The sequence below is a fragment of the Catharus ustulatus genome, chromosome 30 (assembly GCF_009819885.2).
Source record: "Catharus ustulatus isolate bCatUst1 chromosome 30, bCatUst1.pri.v2, whole genome shotgun sequence".
Lineage (NCBI taxonomy): Eukaryota > Metazoa > Chordata > Aves > Passeriformes > Turdidae > Catharus > Catharus ustulatus.
The window spans coordinates 2,791,734-2,806,702 of NC_046250.1; the positions used below are offsets into that span (position 1 = coordinate 2,791,734).

Here is a 14,969-nt window from a genome sequence, read left to right on the forward strand (position 1 = left end):
ATCCCCAAAAAAATCCCAATTTGGGATTCAGGGATGAGGTTAGAGGGGATTTTCTGGGGTTTTTTTTTATTTTATTGGGATTTTTCTGGATTTTTTCTCAGATTTTTCAAGGATTTTAGAGGAATTTTTTGGGGTTTTCTGAGATTTTTTGGGGATTTTGCTGGGATTTTATTGGGATTTTTAAGGGTTTTTTTTTTTCCTGGAATTTTTCTGGGATTTTATTGGAATTTTTCTGCGATGTTTTGGGGTTTTATTGGGATTTTTTGGGTTTTTTTTCCTGCGGTTTTTCTGGGATTTTTTCCTGGAAACGCTGGGAAGGGAGAATTCCTGGTGAGAACCAGCCCAAAAAATCCCAAAATCCCAAAAAAAATCCCAGGTTGGGATTTGGGGATGAGATTAGAGGGGAATTTATGGGATTTTATTGGGTTTTAGTGGGATTTTTCTGCGTTTTTCTCAGATTTTTCTGGGATTTTATTGGAATTTTTTGGGGGTTTTTGGCATTTTTTGGAGATTTTTCTGGGATTTTATTGGGATTTTTCTGGGTTTTTTTGTGGGATTTTACTGGGATTTTTTTTGTGTTTTTGTGGGATTTGATTGGGATTTTTCTGATTTTTTGTGGGATTTCACTCGGATTTTTATGATTTTTTGAGAGATTTCTTTGGGATTTTTCTGATTTTTTTGTGGGATTTGATTGGGATTTTTCTGTGTTTTTGTGGGATTTTTCTGTGGTTTTTGTGGGATCTGATTGGGATTTTTCTGATTTTTTTGTGGGATTTCACTGGGATTTTTCTGGTTTTTTGTGGGATTTGATTGGGATTTTTCTGATTTTTTGTGAGATTTCACTGGGATTTTTCTGATTTTTTTGTGGGATTTCACTGAGATTTTTCTGGGGTTTTGTGTGATTTTACTGGGATTTTTCTGATTTTTTATGTGTGATTTGACTGGGATTTTTCTGGTTTTTTGTGGGATTTGACTGGGATTTTTCTATTTTTTATGGGATTTGATTGGGATTTTTCTGATTTTTTGTGGGATTTCACTGGGAGTTTTCTGGTTTTTTGAGGAATTTGATTGGGATTTTTCTGATTTTTTTGTGGGATTTGACTGGGATTTTTCTGATTTTTTTGTAGGATTTCACTGGGATCTTTCTGTGTTTTTTGAGAGATTTCACTGAGATTTTCCTGTGTTTTTGTGGGATTTGATTGGGATTTTTCTGATTTTTTTTGTGGGATTTTACTGGGATTTTTCTGTGTTTTTGTGGGATTTTATTGGGATTTTTCTGTGGGATTTCACTGGGATTTTTCTGGGATTTTTTTGTGGGATTTCACTGAGATTTTTCTGGTTTTTTTGTGGGATTTGATTGGGATTTTTCTGATTTTTTTTGGTGAGATTTCACTGGGATTTTTCTGATTTTTTTGATGGGATTTGATTGGGATTTTGGGGTTTTTGTGAGAGTTTACTGGGATTATTCTGTGGTTTTGTGGTATTTGATTGGGATTTTTCTGATTTTTTTGTGTGATTTTACTGGGATTTTTCTGTGTTTTTTGTAGGATTTCACTGAAATTTTTCTGGGTTTTTTTGTAGGATTTCACTGGGATTTTTCTGTGTTTTTGTGGGATTTGATTGGGATTTTTCTGATTTTTTGTGGGATTTCACTGGGATTTTTCTGTGTTTTTGTGGGATTTTTTCTGTGGTTTTTGTGGGATTTGACTGGGATTTTCATGATTTTTGTGGAATTTGATTGGGATTTTTCTGTGTTTTTTGTGAGATTTCACTGGGATTTTTCTGATTTTTTGGTGGTATTTTACTGGGATTTTTCTGTGTTTTTGTGGGATTTTACTCGGATTTTTATGATTTTTTGAGAGATTTCTTTGGGATTTTTCTGACTTTTTTGTGGGATTTGATTGGGATTTTTCTGGTTTTTTTTGTGGGATTTCACTGAGATTTTTCTGATTTTTTTGTAGGATTTCACTGAGATCTTTCTGTGTTTTTTGAGGGATTTCATTGGGATTTTTCTGTGTTTTTGTGGGATTTCACTGAGATTTTTCTGTGTTTTTGTGGGATTTCACTGGGATTTTTCTGTGTTTTTGTGGGATTTCACTGGGATTTTTCTGTGTTTTTGTGGGATTTCACTGGGATTTTTCTGTGTTTTTATGGGATTTGATTGGGATTTTTCTGGTTTTTTGTGGGATTTGATTGGGACTTTTTTTGAGGTTTTTTGGGATTTGAATGAGATTTTTCTGGTTTTTTTGTAGGATTTCACTGAGATTTGTCTGGGGTTTTGTGTGATTTTACTGGGATTTTTCTGATTTTTTTGTGGGATTTGATTGGGATTTTTCTGATTTTTTTTTGTGGGATTTCACTGAGATTTTTCTGATTTTTTTGTAGGATTTTACTGGGATTTTTCTGTGTTTTTGTGGGATTTTACTGGGATTTTTCTATTTTTTATGGGATTTGATTGGGATTTTTCTGATTTTTTTGTGGGATTTCACTGGGATTTTTCTGTGTTTTTGTGGGATTTTTTCTGTGGTTTTTGTGGGATTTGATTGGGATTTTTCTGGTTTTTTGTGAGATTTCACTGAGATTTTTCTGGTTTTTTTGTGGGATTTGATTGGAATTTTGGGGTTTTTGTGGGATTTGATTGGGATTTTTCTGGTTTTTTGTGGGATTTGATTGAGATTTTTCTGATTTTTTTGTGGGATTTCATTGGGATTTTTCTGATTTTTTTGTGGGATTTCACTGGGATTTTTCTGATTTTTTTGTGGTATTTTACTGGGATTTTTCTGTGTTTTTGTGAGATTTGATTGGGATTTTTCTGATTTTTTGTGAGATTTCACTGGGATTTTTCTGACTTTTTTGTGGGATTTGATTGGGATTTTTCTGGTTTTTTTTGTGGGATTTCACTGAGATTTTTCTGATTTTTTTGTAGGATTTCACTGGGATTTTTCCGGGGTTTTTGTGGGATTTCACTGGGATTTTTCTGTGTTTTTGTGGGATTTTTTCTGTGGTTTTTGTGGGATTTCACTGGGATTTTTATGATTTTTGTGGAATTTGATTGGGATTTTTCTGGGTTTTTTTGTGGATTTGATTGGGATTTGTGTGATTTTACTGGGATTTAGAGTTTCTGTGGGATTTTCCCAGGTGGAAGGTGAGGAAATGTTGGAAGAGCAGCAGGGAGGGCACCTGGAGCTCGGCCTCCTCCTGGCGCAGCATGTTCCGCAGGATCTGCGCCGCGTGCTTCTGCACCTCGGGGTCCTGGGCAGCAATCAACAATCAATAATCAATAATCAATAATCAATGGATCAATAACGGGGAAAATCAGTAAATCAATAGTGGGGGAAATCAGTAAATCAATAATGGGGGAAATAAAAAAATCAATAATGGGGGAAATCAATAACAGGGGAAATCAGTAATGGGGTGGGGGAATCAATAATGGGGGAAATAAATAAATCAATAATGGGGGAAATCAATAAATCAATAATGGGGGAAATCAATAACGGGGGAAATCAGTAATGGGGTGAGGGAATCAATAATGAGGTGGGGGAATCAATAATGGGGGAAATCAATAAATCAATAATGGGGGAAATCAATAAATCAGTAATGGGGTGAGGGAATCAATAATGGGGGAAATAAATAGTGGGGAAAATCAATAATGGGGAGGGGAAATAAAGAATGGGGGAAATCAATAATGGGGTGAGGGGATCAATAATGGGGGGGGGAATCAATAATGGGGGAAATCAATAATGGGGTGAGGGGATCAATAATGGGGGAAACCAATAATGGAGTGAGGGAATCAATAAAGGGGTGAGGGAATCAATACTGGGGTGAGGAAATCAATAATTGGGTGAGAAATAAAGAGTGGGGTGAAGGAAATCAATAATGGGGTGAAGAAATCAATAATAAGGTGAGGAAATCAATAATGGGGGAAATCAATAATGGGGTGAGGAAATCAATAATGGGGTGGGGAAATCAATAATGGGGGAAATCAATAATGGGGTGAGGGGATCAATAATGGGGGAAATCAATAATGGGGTGAGGGGATCAATAATGGGGGAAATCAATAAATCAATAATGGGGGAAATCAATAACAGGGGAAATCAGTAATGGGGTGGGGGAATCAATAATGGGGTAAATAAATAAATCAATAATGGGGGGAATCAATAAATCAGTAATGGGGTGAGGGAATCAATAATGGGGGAAATAAATAGTGGGGAAAATCAATAATGGGGAGGGGAAATAAAGAATGGGGGAAATCAATAATGGGGTGAGGGAATCAATAATGGGGTGAGGGGATCAATAATGGGGTGAGGGGATCAATACTGGGGTGAGGAAATCAATAATGGGGGAAATAAATAATTCCCTGATGGAATTTTGGGACTCCCTGATGGAATTTTGGGATTCCCTGATGGAATTTTGGGATTCCCTGATGGAATTTGGGGATTCTCTGAAGGAATTTTGGGATTCTCTGGATGGAATTTTGGGACTCCCTGATGGAATTTTGGGTTTCCCTGATGGAATTTTGGGATTCTCTGGATGGAATTTTGGGATTCCCTCTGGAATTTTGGGATTCCCTGATGGAATTTTGGGTTTCCCTGATGGAATTTTGGGATTCTCTGAAGGGAATTTTGGGATTTTCTAGATGGAATTTTGGGATTCCCTGATGGAATTTTGGGATTTTCTGGATGGAATTTTGGGATTCTCTGATGGAATTTTGGGATTCCCTGATGGAATTTTGGGATTTTCTGGATGGAATTTTGGGATTCCCTGATGGAATTTTGGGTTTCCCTGATGGAATTTTGGGATTCTCTGATGGAATTTTGGGACTCTCTGATGGAATTTTGTGTTTCCCTGATGGAATTTTGGGTTTTCCTGATGGAATTTTGGGTTTCCCTGATGGAATTTTGGGATTCTTTCTGGAATTCTGGGATTCCCTGATGGAATTTTGGGATTTCCTAATGGAATTTTGGGATTCTCTGGATGGAATTTTGGGATTTTCTGATGGAATTTTGGGATTCCCTGATGGAATTTTGGGATTTCCTCATGGAATTTTGGGATTTTCTGGATGGAATTTTGGGATTCTCTCTGGAATTTTGGGTTTCCCTGATGGAATTTTGGGATTTTCTGGATGGAATTTTGGGATTCTCTGGATGGAATTTTGGATTTCCTGATGGAATTTTGGGATTTCCTGATGGAATTTTGGGATTCTCTGGATGAAATTTTGGGATTTTCTGGATGGAATTTTGGGATTCTCTCTGAAATTTCGGGTTTTCCTGATGGAATTTTGGGTTTCCCTCATGGAATTTTGGGATTCTCTGATGGAATTTTGGGTTTCTCTGGGTAGAATTTTGGATTTCCTGATGGAATTTTGGGATTCTCACAATGGAATTTTGGGTTTCCCTGATGGAATTTTGGGATTCTCTGAAGGGAATTTTGGGTTTCTCTGGATGGAATTTTGGATTTCCTGATGGAATTTTGGGTTTCCCTGATGGAATTTTGGGATTCCCTGATGGAATTTTGGGATTCCCTGATGGAATTTTGGATTTCCTGATGGAATTTTGGGATTCTCTGGATGGAATTTTGGGATTCCCTGATGGAATTTTGGGTTTCCCTGATGGAATTTTGGGATTCTCTGGATGGAATTTTGGGATTCTCTGGATTAAATTTTGGGATTCTCTGGATGGAATTTTGGATTTCCTGATGGAATTTTGGGATTCCCTGGTGGAATTTTGGGTTTTCCTGATGGAATTTTGGGATTCTCTCTGAAATTTTGGGTTTCCCTGATGGAATTTTGGGATTCTCTCTGGAATTATGGGATTCCCTGATGGAATTTTGGGATTCCCTGATGGCATTTTGGGATTCTCTGATGGAATTTTGGGTTTTCCTGATGGAATTTTGGGATTCCCTGATGGAATTTTGGGATTCTCTCTGGAATTTTGGGATTCCCTGATGGAATTTTGGGATTCCCTGATGGAATTTTGGGATTCTCTGGATGGAATTTTGGGATTTTCTGATGGAATTTTGGGATTTCCTCATGGAATTTTGGGATTTTCTGGATGGAATTTTGGGTTTCCCTGATGGAATTTTGTGTTTCCCTGATGGAATTTTGGGATTCCCTGATAGAATTTTGGGTTTCTCTGGGTGGAATTTTGGGATTCTCTCTGGAATTTTGGGTTTCCCTGATGGAATTTTGGGATTCCCTGATGGAATTTTGGGTTTCCCTGATGGAATTTTGGGATTCTCTCTGGAATTCTGGGATTCCCTGATGGAATTTTGGGATTCCCTGATGGAATTCTGGGATTCTCTCTGGAATTTTGGGATTCTCTCTGAAATTTTGGGATTCCCTCTGGAATTTTGGGCTCACCTGGAGGGGCCTGGGCTCGGTGATGCGCTGGGGGGGTCCCTGGGGACATCCTGGGGGTTCCGGCTCCGGCTGCGATCCCGGAATTCCAGGGGGGGATCCCAGCAGGGTCAGGGCCACGTAGGCACCAGCTGAGGAAAAATAAAATAAAATAAAATAAAATAAAATAAAATAAAAATTAAAATTAAAATTAAAATTAAAATGGGAATGGCAGGAGAAATTTCAGGAAAAAATTTGTTATAAAGGAGAAAAAAAAAATCCAGGAAAAAATCCCCAAATTTAATGAAATGGAAGTGAGGATTTTCCTGGAAAAAATTTGGGATAAGAGGTGAGCAGGTTTTCCCCCCTGCTCAAAAATTGAAAAAAAAAAAGGGAAAAAGGGAGTGAGAAGGATTTCCAGAAGAAATTTCCAAAAAAAAAATTTGCAGGGAAAATTTCCAAGAGAAATGGGAGTGAGAAGGATTTCCTGGAAAAATTTTCAAAAAAAAAAATTCCCCAAAAAATTCCTGAAGAAATAGTGAGAAGGATTCCCTGGAAAAAATTTGGGATGAGGAATATGAGGGATTTCCTGGAAAAAAAAGTGGGGAAAAAGGGGTGGAATGGGAAGAGAATTCCCAGAATTCCAGCCCTGTACTCACATTTAATCAACTTCACCACTTCCAGGTGGGAGCTGTTGCTCACCATCGTCCCATTCACCTGGAAAAACAGGGAAAGGAGCTGGAAAAAAATGGGAATTTTCTTGGGAATTTTAGGGAAAAGGGATTTGGGGAATGCTGACCTTGACGATCCGGTCGCCTTCCTGCACCCCGGCCCTCATGGCAGCCCCACCTGGGAAAAAAAAAAAAATTCCAAATTTCCTCTGGAATATTCCACAGGGATTTTTTCATTCTCTCAACCCCATGCCATCCAATCCCAGTGCACTCAAACCAGGATAATTTTCACATTTTCCCCACAATTTTCCCACATTTCCCCTCCATTTCTTCAATGTTTTCCGAATTTTTCCAAATTTTTTGTTTTCCACCATTTTCTCTATTTTCTCCCCCATTTTTCTCTATTTTCCCTCCACTTCCCCCTCATTTTCTCCCCCATTTTTCCCCTCACATTCCCACCATTTTCTGCCTCATTTTCTCCCCATTTTTCCCCTCATGATTTCATCATTTTCTCCCTCATGTTCCCACAATTTTCTCCATTTTCCTGCCATTTTCCCCCTCACGTTCCCACCATTTTCCCCCTCACGTTCCCACCATTTTCTCCCTCATTTTCCCCCTCATGTTCCTGCCATTTTCTCCCTCATTCCCTCCCCCATTTTCCCCCTCATGCTCCCGCCATTTTCTCCTGCATTTTCTCACCATTTTCTCTTATTTTCCTGCCACTTTCTCCCTCATTTTCTCCCCACTTTCCCCCTCATATTTTCATTATTTTCTCCCTCATGTTCCCACCATTTTCTCCCCCATTTTCCCCCTCATGTTCCCGCCATTTTCCCCCTCAGGTTCTGACCATTTTCCCCCTCACACATTCTCGCCATTTTCTCCCTCATTTCTTCCCCCGTTTTCTCCCTCATGTTCCCGCCATTTTCTCCTGTATTTTCCCACAATTTTCTCTTATTTTCCTGCCATTTTCTCCCTTGTTTTCCCACTATCTTCTCCCTCATTTCCTCCTCATTTTCTCCCCCATTTCCCCCCTTATGTTCTCACCATTTTCCCCCTCATTTTCTCCCCACTTTCCCCCTCATGTTTTCACCATTTTCCCCCTCATGCTCCCTCCATTTTCTCTCCCATTTTCCTGCCATTTCCCCCTTCATTTTCCCACCATTTTCTCCCTAATTTTCTCCCCCATTTTCCTGCCATTTTCCCCCTCATGTCCCCACCATTTTCCCCCATGTGTTCCCGCCATTTCCCCCCTCATGTTCCCACCATTTTCCCTCCCATTTTCCTGTCATTTTCCCCCTCATGTTCCCAACCATTTTCTCCCTCATTTCCCCCCTCATGTTCTCACCATTCCACCCCTCCCTCTCCCACCATTTTCCCCCTCATGTTCCCACCATTTTCTCCCAATTTTTTCTCCATTTCCCGCCATTTTCTCCCTCCAGGCTGAAGCTGGGGCTGGACACGAGGACGGATCCCTGGGGACTGTCCATCCCATGTCCATCCCATGTCCATCCCATGTCCATTCCCGTGTCCAGCCGTGTCCCCACCTGGCCGCACGGACTGCACGAGCACGACGCGGTCGCCGCTGACGGTGAAGCCGAAGCCATGCTGGTCCCGCTGGATGATCACACAGCGCTGCACCAGCCCTGCGCGCACGGGACAGGGACGGACCACACAGACATGGGGACAGACAGACAGACACAGGGACAGACAGACACAGGGACACAGGGACAGAGGGACAGGAGGGAATGAGGCTCCGGAGTCCGGGTTTGGCTCTGGGGAACCCCCTGGATGCCAGGGGCTGCAGGGCCCTGTGGTCACTGTCCAGCCTTGACCAACAGATCCATGACCTTGTGGTCACTGTCCAGACTTGGTCACCAGGTTCATGACCTTGGGGTCATTGCCCATCCTTGACCACCATGTTCATGACCTTGGGGGTCATCACCCAACCTTGACCACCAGGTCCATGACCTTGTGGTCATTGTCCAGCCTTGACCATCAAGTCCATGAACTTGTGGTCACTGTCCACCCTTGACCACCAGGTCCATGACCTTGGGTTGACCACCAGGTCTGGTGGCCACCCCTGACCTTACAGCCACTGTCCCATCCTTGACCAGCAGGTCCATGAACCTGTGGTCATTGTCCAGCCTTGACACCAGATCTGGTGGCCGCTCCTGAGCTCGCGGTCATTGTCCACCCTTGACCACCAGGCCTGGTGGTCACCCCTGAGCTCATGGTCATTGTCCACCCTTGACCATCACATCCATAACCTTGTGGTCATTGTCCACCCTTGACCACCACATCCATAACCTTGTGGTCATTGCCCACCCTTGACCACCAGGTCTGGTGGCCAACCCTGACCTTACAGCCACTGTCCAGCCTTGACCACAGGTCCATAACCTTGGGGTCACTGTCCACCCTTGACCGCCAGGCTTGGTGGCCACCCCTGAGCTCATGGTCATTGTCCACCCTTGATCACCAGGTCCATGAACTTGTGGTCATCATCCAACCTTGACCACCATGTTCATGAACTAGTGGTCATTGTTCAGTCTTGACCACCAGGTCTGGTGGCCAACCCTGACCTTACAATCACTGTCCATCCTTGACCAGCAGGTCAATGAACCTGTGGTCATCATCCAACCTTGACCACCAGGCTTGGTGGCCACCCATGAGCTTGTGGTCATTGTCCAGCCTTGGTCACCACATCCATAACCTTGTGGTCACTGTCCAGCCTTGGTCACCAGGTCCATGAACTTGTAGTCATTGTCCATCCTTGACCACCATGTTCATGACCTTGGGGGTCATCATCCACCCTTGTCCACCACATCCATAACCTTGTGGTCATTGCCCACCCTTGACCAAAGGTCCATAACCTTGGGGTCACTGTCCACCCTTGACCACCAGGTCTGGTGCCACCCCTGACCTTATAGCCACTGTCCATCCTTGACCAGCAGGTCAATGAACCTGTGGTCATTGCCCACCCCTGACCACCAGGTCTGGTGGCCACTCCTGACCTTGTGGTCATTGTCCACTCTTGACCACCACATCCATAACCTTGTGGTCATTGCCCACCCTTGACCACCAGGTCTGGTGGCCAACCCTGACCTTACAGCCACTGTCCAGCCTTGACCACAGGTCCATAAACCTGTGGTCATCATCCAACCTTGACCACCAGGTTTGGTGGCCAACCCTGATCTTGTGGTCATTGTCCACCCTTGACCACCACATCCATAACTTTGTGGGTCACTGTCCAGCCTTGACCACCAGGTCCATGAACCTGTGGTCATTGTCCAGCCTTGACACCAGATCTGGTGGCCACCCCTGAGCTCATGGTCATTGTCCACCCTTGACCATCACATCCATAACCTTGTGGTCATTGTCCACCCTTGACACCAGATCTGGTGGCCACCCCTGAGCTCGTGGTCATTGTCCACCCTTGACCACCACATCCAATGACCTTGTGGTCACTGTCCACCCTTGACCACCACATCCATAACCTTGTGGGTCACTGCCCACCCTTGACCACCAGGTGTGGTGGCCACTCCGGACTCCCCAGCCCCGAAATCGCCCTTGTGGGAGCCCAATCCCCAAATCCCAACATCCCAAGAGCATGGAAAGATCCAGAAGCCCACCCTGACCCTGAGTGACCCCTGAGTGACCCCTGAGTGACCCTGAGGTGACCCCTGAGTGACCATTCCCACAATTCCCACCTGTGGATTCCGAGGTGTCCGAGGGCTGCCGGCGGTGGCCGGGCGACCTCCGCTCCGAAGGGGAATCACCCAGGGGAGAGGAGAGGCTGCTCAACCTGGGAATTGGGGAAAATTTGGGAATTTGGGAATTTGGGAATTCAGGGATGGCCCCTGTGATCCCAAGGAATCCCAGGAATTCCCTCCAGGGATGGGGATCCATGGAAAAATCATCCCAAAAATCCAACCCTGGCCCAGCTCGAGGCCGTTCCCTCCTGTCCTGTCCATTCCCTGAAAAATCCCAATTCCCTCTGAAATCCCAAATTCCTTCAGGAAAATCCCAAATTCCTTCTGGAAAATCCCAATTTCCCCTGAAAATCCCAAATTTCCCTGGAAATCCCAAATTCCCTCTGAAAATTCCAAATTTCCCCTGAAAATCTCAAATTTCCCCTAGAAAATCCCAAATTCCCCCTGGAAAATCCAAAAATCCCACTGGAAAATCCCAAATTTCCCCTGGAAAATCCAAAATCCCACTGGAAAATCCCAAATTCCTTCAGGAAATTCCCAAATTCCCTCTGGAAAATCCCAAACTTCCCCTGGAAAATCCCAATTCCCTCTGGAAAATCCAAAAATCCCACTAGAAAATCCCAAATTTCCCCTGGAAAATCCAAAAATCCCACTGGAAAATCCCAAATTCCTTCAGGAAATTCCCAAATTCCTCTGGAAAATCCCAAATTCCCTCTGAAAATCCCAAATTCCCCTAAAAAATACAAAATTTCCCCTGAAAAATCCCAAATTTCCCCTGGAAAATCACAAATTCCTTCTGGAAAATCCCAAATTCCTCTGGAAAATCCCAAATTCCTCTGGAAAATCCCAAATTTCCCCTGGAAAATCCAAAAATCCCACTGGAAAAATCCAAAATTTCCCCTGGAAAATCCCAAATCCCCCCTGGAAAATCAAAAAATCCCCCTGGAAAATCCCAAATTCCCCCTGGAAAATCCAAATTTCCCCTGGAAAATCCAAATCCCCCCTGGAAAATCCAAAAATCCCACTAGAAAATCCCAAATTTCCCTGGAAAAATCCCAAATCCCCCTTGGAAAATCGCAAATTTCCCCTGGAAAATCCCAAATTTCCCCTGGAAAATCCCAAATTTCCCCTGGAAAATCCAAAAATCCCACTGGAAAATCCCAAATTCCCTCTGAAAATCCCAATTCTCCCTGGAAAATCCAAATTTCCCCTGGAAAATCCCAAATTCCCCCTGGAAAATCCAAATTTCCCTGGAAAATCCAATTCCCCCTGGAAAATACAAAATTCCCCTGAAAATCCCAAATTCCTTCTGGAAAATCCCAAATTCTCCCTGGAAAATCCCAAATTCCCCTGGAAAATCCCAAATTCCCCTGGAATTTTATTGGGATTTTTCTGTTTTTTTCTGGGTTATATTGGGATTTTTTTTTTTGCTTTTCATTGGGAATTTTTCTGGGATTTTATTGGAATTTTGGGGGATTTTTTTTTGAGTTTTTCTGGGATTTTATTGTGATTTTTCTGGGGTTTTTTGGGATGTTTTGGGATTTTATTGGGATTTTTCTGGATTTTTTCTGGGATTTTTTTGGGGTTTTATTGGGATTTTCACTGGGACTTTTCTGGGATTTTCTTGGAATTTTTGGGGATTTTTTTTGAGTTTTTCTGGGATTTAATTGGGATTTTTTTTGGTTTTTTATTGGGATTTTTTAGGGAATTTTTCTGGGATTTTATTGTGATTTTTCCATTTTTTTCTGGGATGTTTTGGGATTTTATTGTGATTTTTTTTTTGTTTTTTTCACTGGGAATTTTCTGGGATTTTGTTGTGATTTTTCCTTTTTTTTTTCAAAATTCCAGGGGTGACCTAAAAATATCCAGATTTTTTTTTTTTTTTTTGGCCTCTCTGAAGCAGCTTAGCAAAGCTATAAAAAACTCTTTAATTAGGATTAATTAAAGCTGCTTAATTACCTTGGGGCATCCAACTGCCACAATTCCAGCCCAGTTCTCCCTTCCTAAAAATTCCTCCAAAATTCAAATTTTCGAGCTTAAAATGGGGAAAATTTGAGCAAGGAATGGTGGAAAAATTTGGATTTTTTTCCCAATTTTTGCTGGTTTTAAACCAGATTTTTCCAAATTTTTATGGGATTTTCCAGCTAAAAGAAATGAGGTTGGAATTTCCCAAAATTCTTCCACACCAGCATGCTTTTTTTTTTTTTAAATTTATTTTTTTAATTTTTCCCAGCTCCATAAAAAGGGAAAATATTTTGGGAAGAGCTGGAAGCTGCATAAAAAAAAATCCTTTGGAATTGGGTGGGAAAAAAAAGGAAAAAATGGAATAAAACAGAAAAAAATAAGGAAAAAATGGGAATAAAATTGGAAAAAAAAATCAGAAAATCAAAAATATGGGAACAGCTTTAATCCCTAAATTAATAAATTAATTTGGATTCTTAGGGATATTTTTTTAATTTTTTTTTTAATTTTTTCCCCCCCATTCTGGGAATGTTCTGGGTGAATTCTGGGAGTTTGGATCCTGCTGGAATTTTCTCCTGGATTTGCAACATTTGGTTCCCTCCCTGAGGGGCTGCGGCTCTGCCTGGGAAAGGCCCAGAAAAAGCTGCAGGGAAGGCACAAAATTGCATTTTATTCTCAATTTTCTTGGATTTTATTCCCAATTTTCCTGGATTTTATTCCCATTTTTCCTGCAATTTTATTCTTATTTTTCCTGGATTTTATTCCCATTTTTCCTGGATTTTATTCCTATTTTTCCTGGATTTTATTCCCATTTTTCCTGGTTTTTTTCCCATTTTTCCTGATTTTTTTCTGGATTTTTTCCCATTTTTCCTGGATTTTTTCCCCATTTTTCCTGGAATTTTTTCCCATTTTTCTGAATTTTTTCTCCCATTTTTCTTGGATTTTTCCCTATTTTTCTTGGATTTTTTTCCCCATTTTCCTGGATTTTTTCTGGATTTTTTTCCTGTTTTCCCCCCATTTTTCCTGCATTTTCCTCCCATTTTTTCCTGGATTTTTTCCCACTTTTCCTGCATTTTTTCCCATCTTTTCCTGGATTTTTTCCCCATTTTTCCTGTTTTTTTTCCCATTTTTCCTGATTTTTTTCTGGATTTATTCCCATTTTTCCTTGATTTTTTCTCCCATTTTTCCTGGAATTTTATTCCCATTTTTCCTGGATTTTATTCCCATTTTTTCCTGGATTTTTTTTCCCATTTTTCCTGTTTTTTTTCCCATTTTTCCTGAATTTTTTCTGGATTTATTCCCATTTTTCCTCAATTTTCCCCCCATTTTTCCTGGATTTTTTCCCCATTTTTTCCTGCTTTTTCCCTCATTATTCCCAGATTTTTCCCCCATTTTTCCTGGATTTTTTTCCTATTTTTCCTCGAATTTTTTCCCCATTTTTCCTCGAATTTTTTCCCCATTCTTCCTGCTTTTCCCCAATTTTTCCTGAATTTTTTCTGGATTTATTCCCAATATTTCCTCAATTTTCCTCCCATTTTTCCTGGATTTTTTTCCCCATTTTTTCCTGCTTTTTCCCTCATTATTCCCAGATTTTCCCCCCCATTTTTCCTGGATTTTTTTCCTATTTTTCCTCAATTTTTTTCCCCATTTTTCTTGGTTTTCCCCCAATTTTTCCTGATTTTTTTCTGGATTTATTCCCATTTTTCCTCGATTTTCCTCCCATTTTTCCTGGATATTTTCCCCATTTTTTCCTGCTTTTTCCCTCATTATTCCCAGATTTTTCCCCCATTTTTCCTGGATTTTTTTTCCTATTTTTCCTTGATTTTTTTCCCTTTTTCCTCGATTTTTTTCCCCATTTTTCTTGGTTTTCCCCCAATTTTTCCTGATTTTTTTCTGGATTTATTCCCATTTTTTCTCGATTTTCCTCCCATTTTTCCTGGATTTTTTCCCCATTTTTTCCTGCTTTTTCCTCATTATTCCCAGATTTTCCCCCATTTTTCCTGGATTTTTTTTCCTAGTTTTCCTCGATTTTTTTCCCCATTTTTCTTCATTTTCCCCCAATTTTTCCTGATTTTTTCCCCATTTTCCCTGAGTTTTTTTCCCCATTTTTCCTGCTTTAAACCCAGATTCATCCCAGACTTCCATGAGATTTTCCAACTGGAAATCCCAAACCTATTTTAGGAAGAAACCCAATGACCAGAATATTGGAAAAATCGAAATTTTTCCCCATTTTTTCCTCTTTTAAACCAAATTTCTGTGGAATTTTCCAATGGGAATCCCAAACTTATTTTA

General features: G+C 41.0%; 1 protein-coding gene across 1 annotated transcript in view; it reads right to left on the minus strand.

The window, feature by feature from the left end:
- ARHGEF11 (Rho guanine nucleotide exchange factor 11) overlaps nt 1-14,969 on the minus strand; it is a 74,041-nt gene that overhangs the window by 56,301 nt on the left and 2,771 nt on the right. Inside the window, exons 2-7 of the mRNA XM_033082860.2 lie at nt 10,713-10,807; nt 8,550-8,648; nt 7,134-7,183; nt 6,994-7,051; nt 6,359-6,486; nt 3,181-3,252 (exon numbers count right to left, since the gene is read on the minus strand). Coding sequence (XP_032938751.1) covers nt 3,181-3,252; nt 6,359-6,486; nt 6,994-7,051; nt 7,134-7,183; nt 8,550-8,648; nt 10,713-10,807 — 502 coding nt within the window. The remainder of the gene's footprint in view (nt 1-3,180; nt 3,253-6,358; nt 6,487-6,993; nt 7,052-7,133; nt 7,184-8,549; nt 8,649-10,712; nt 10,808-14,969) is intronic.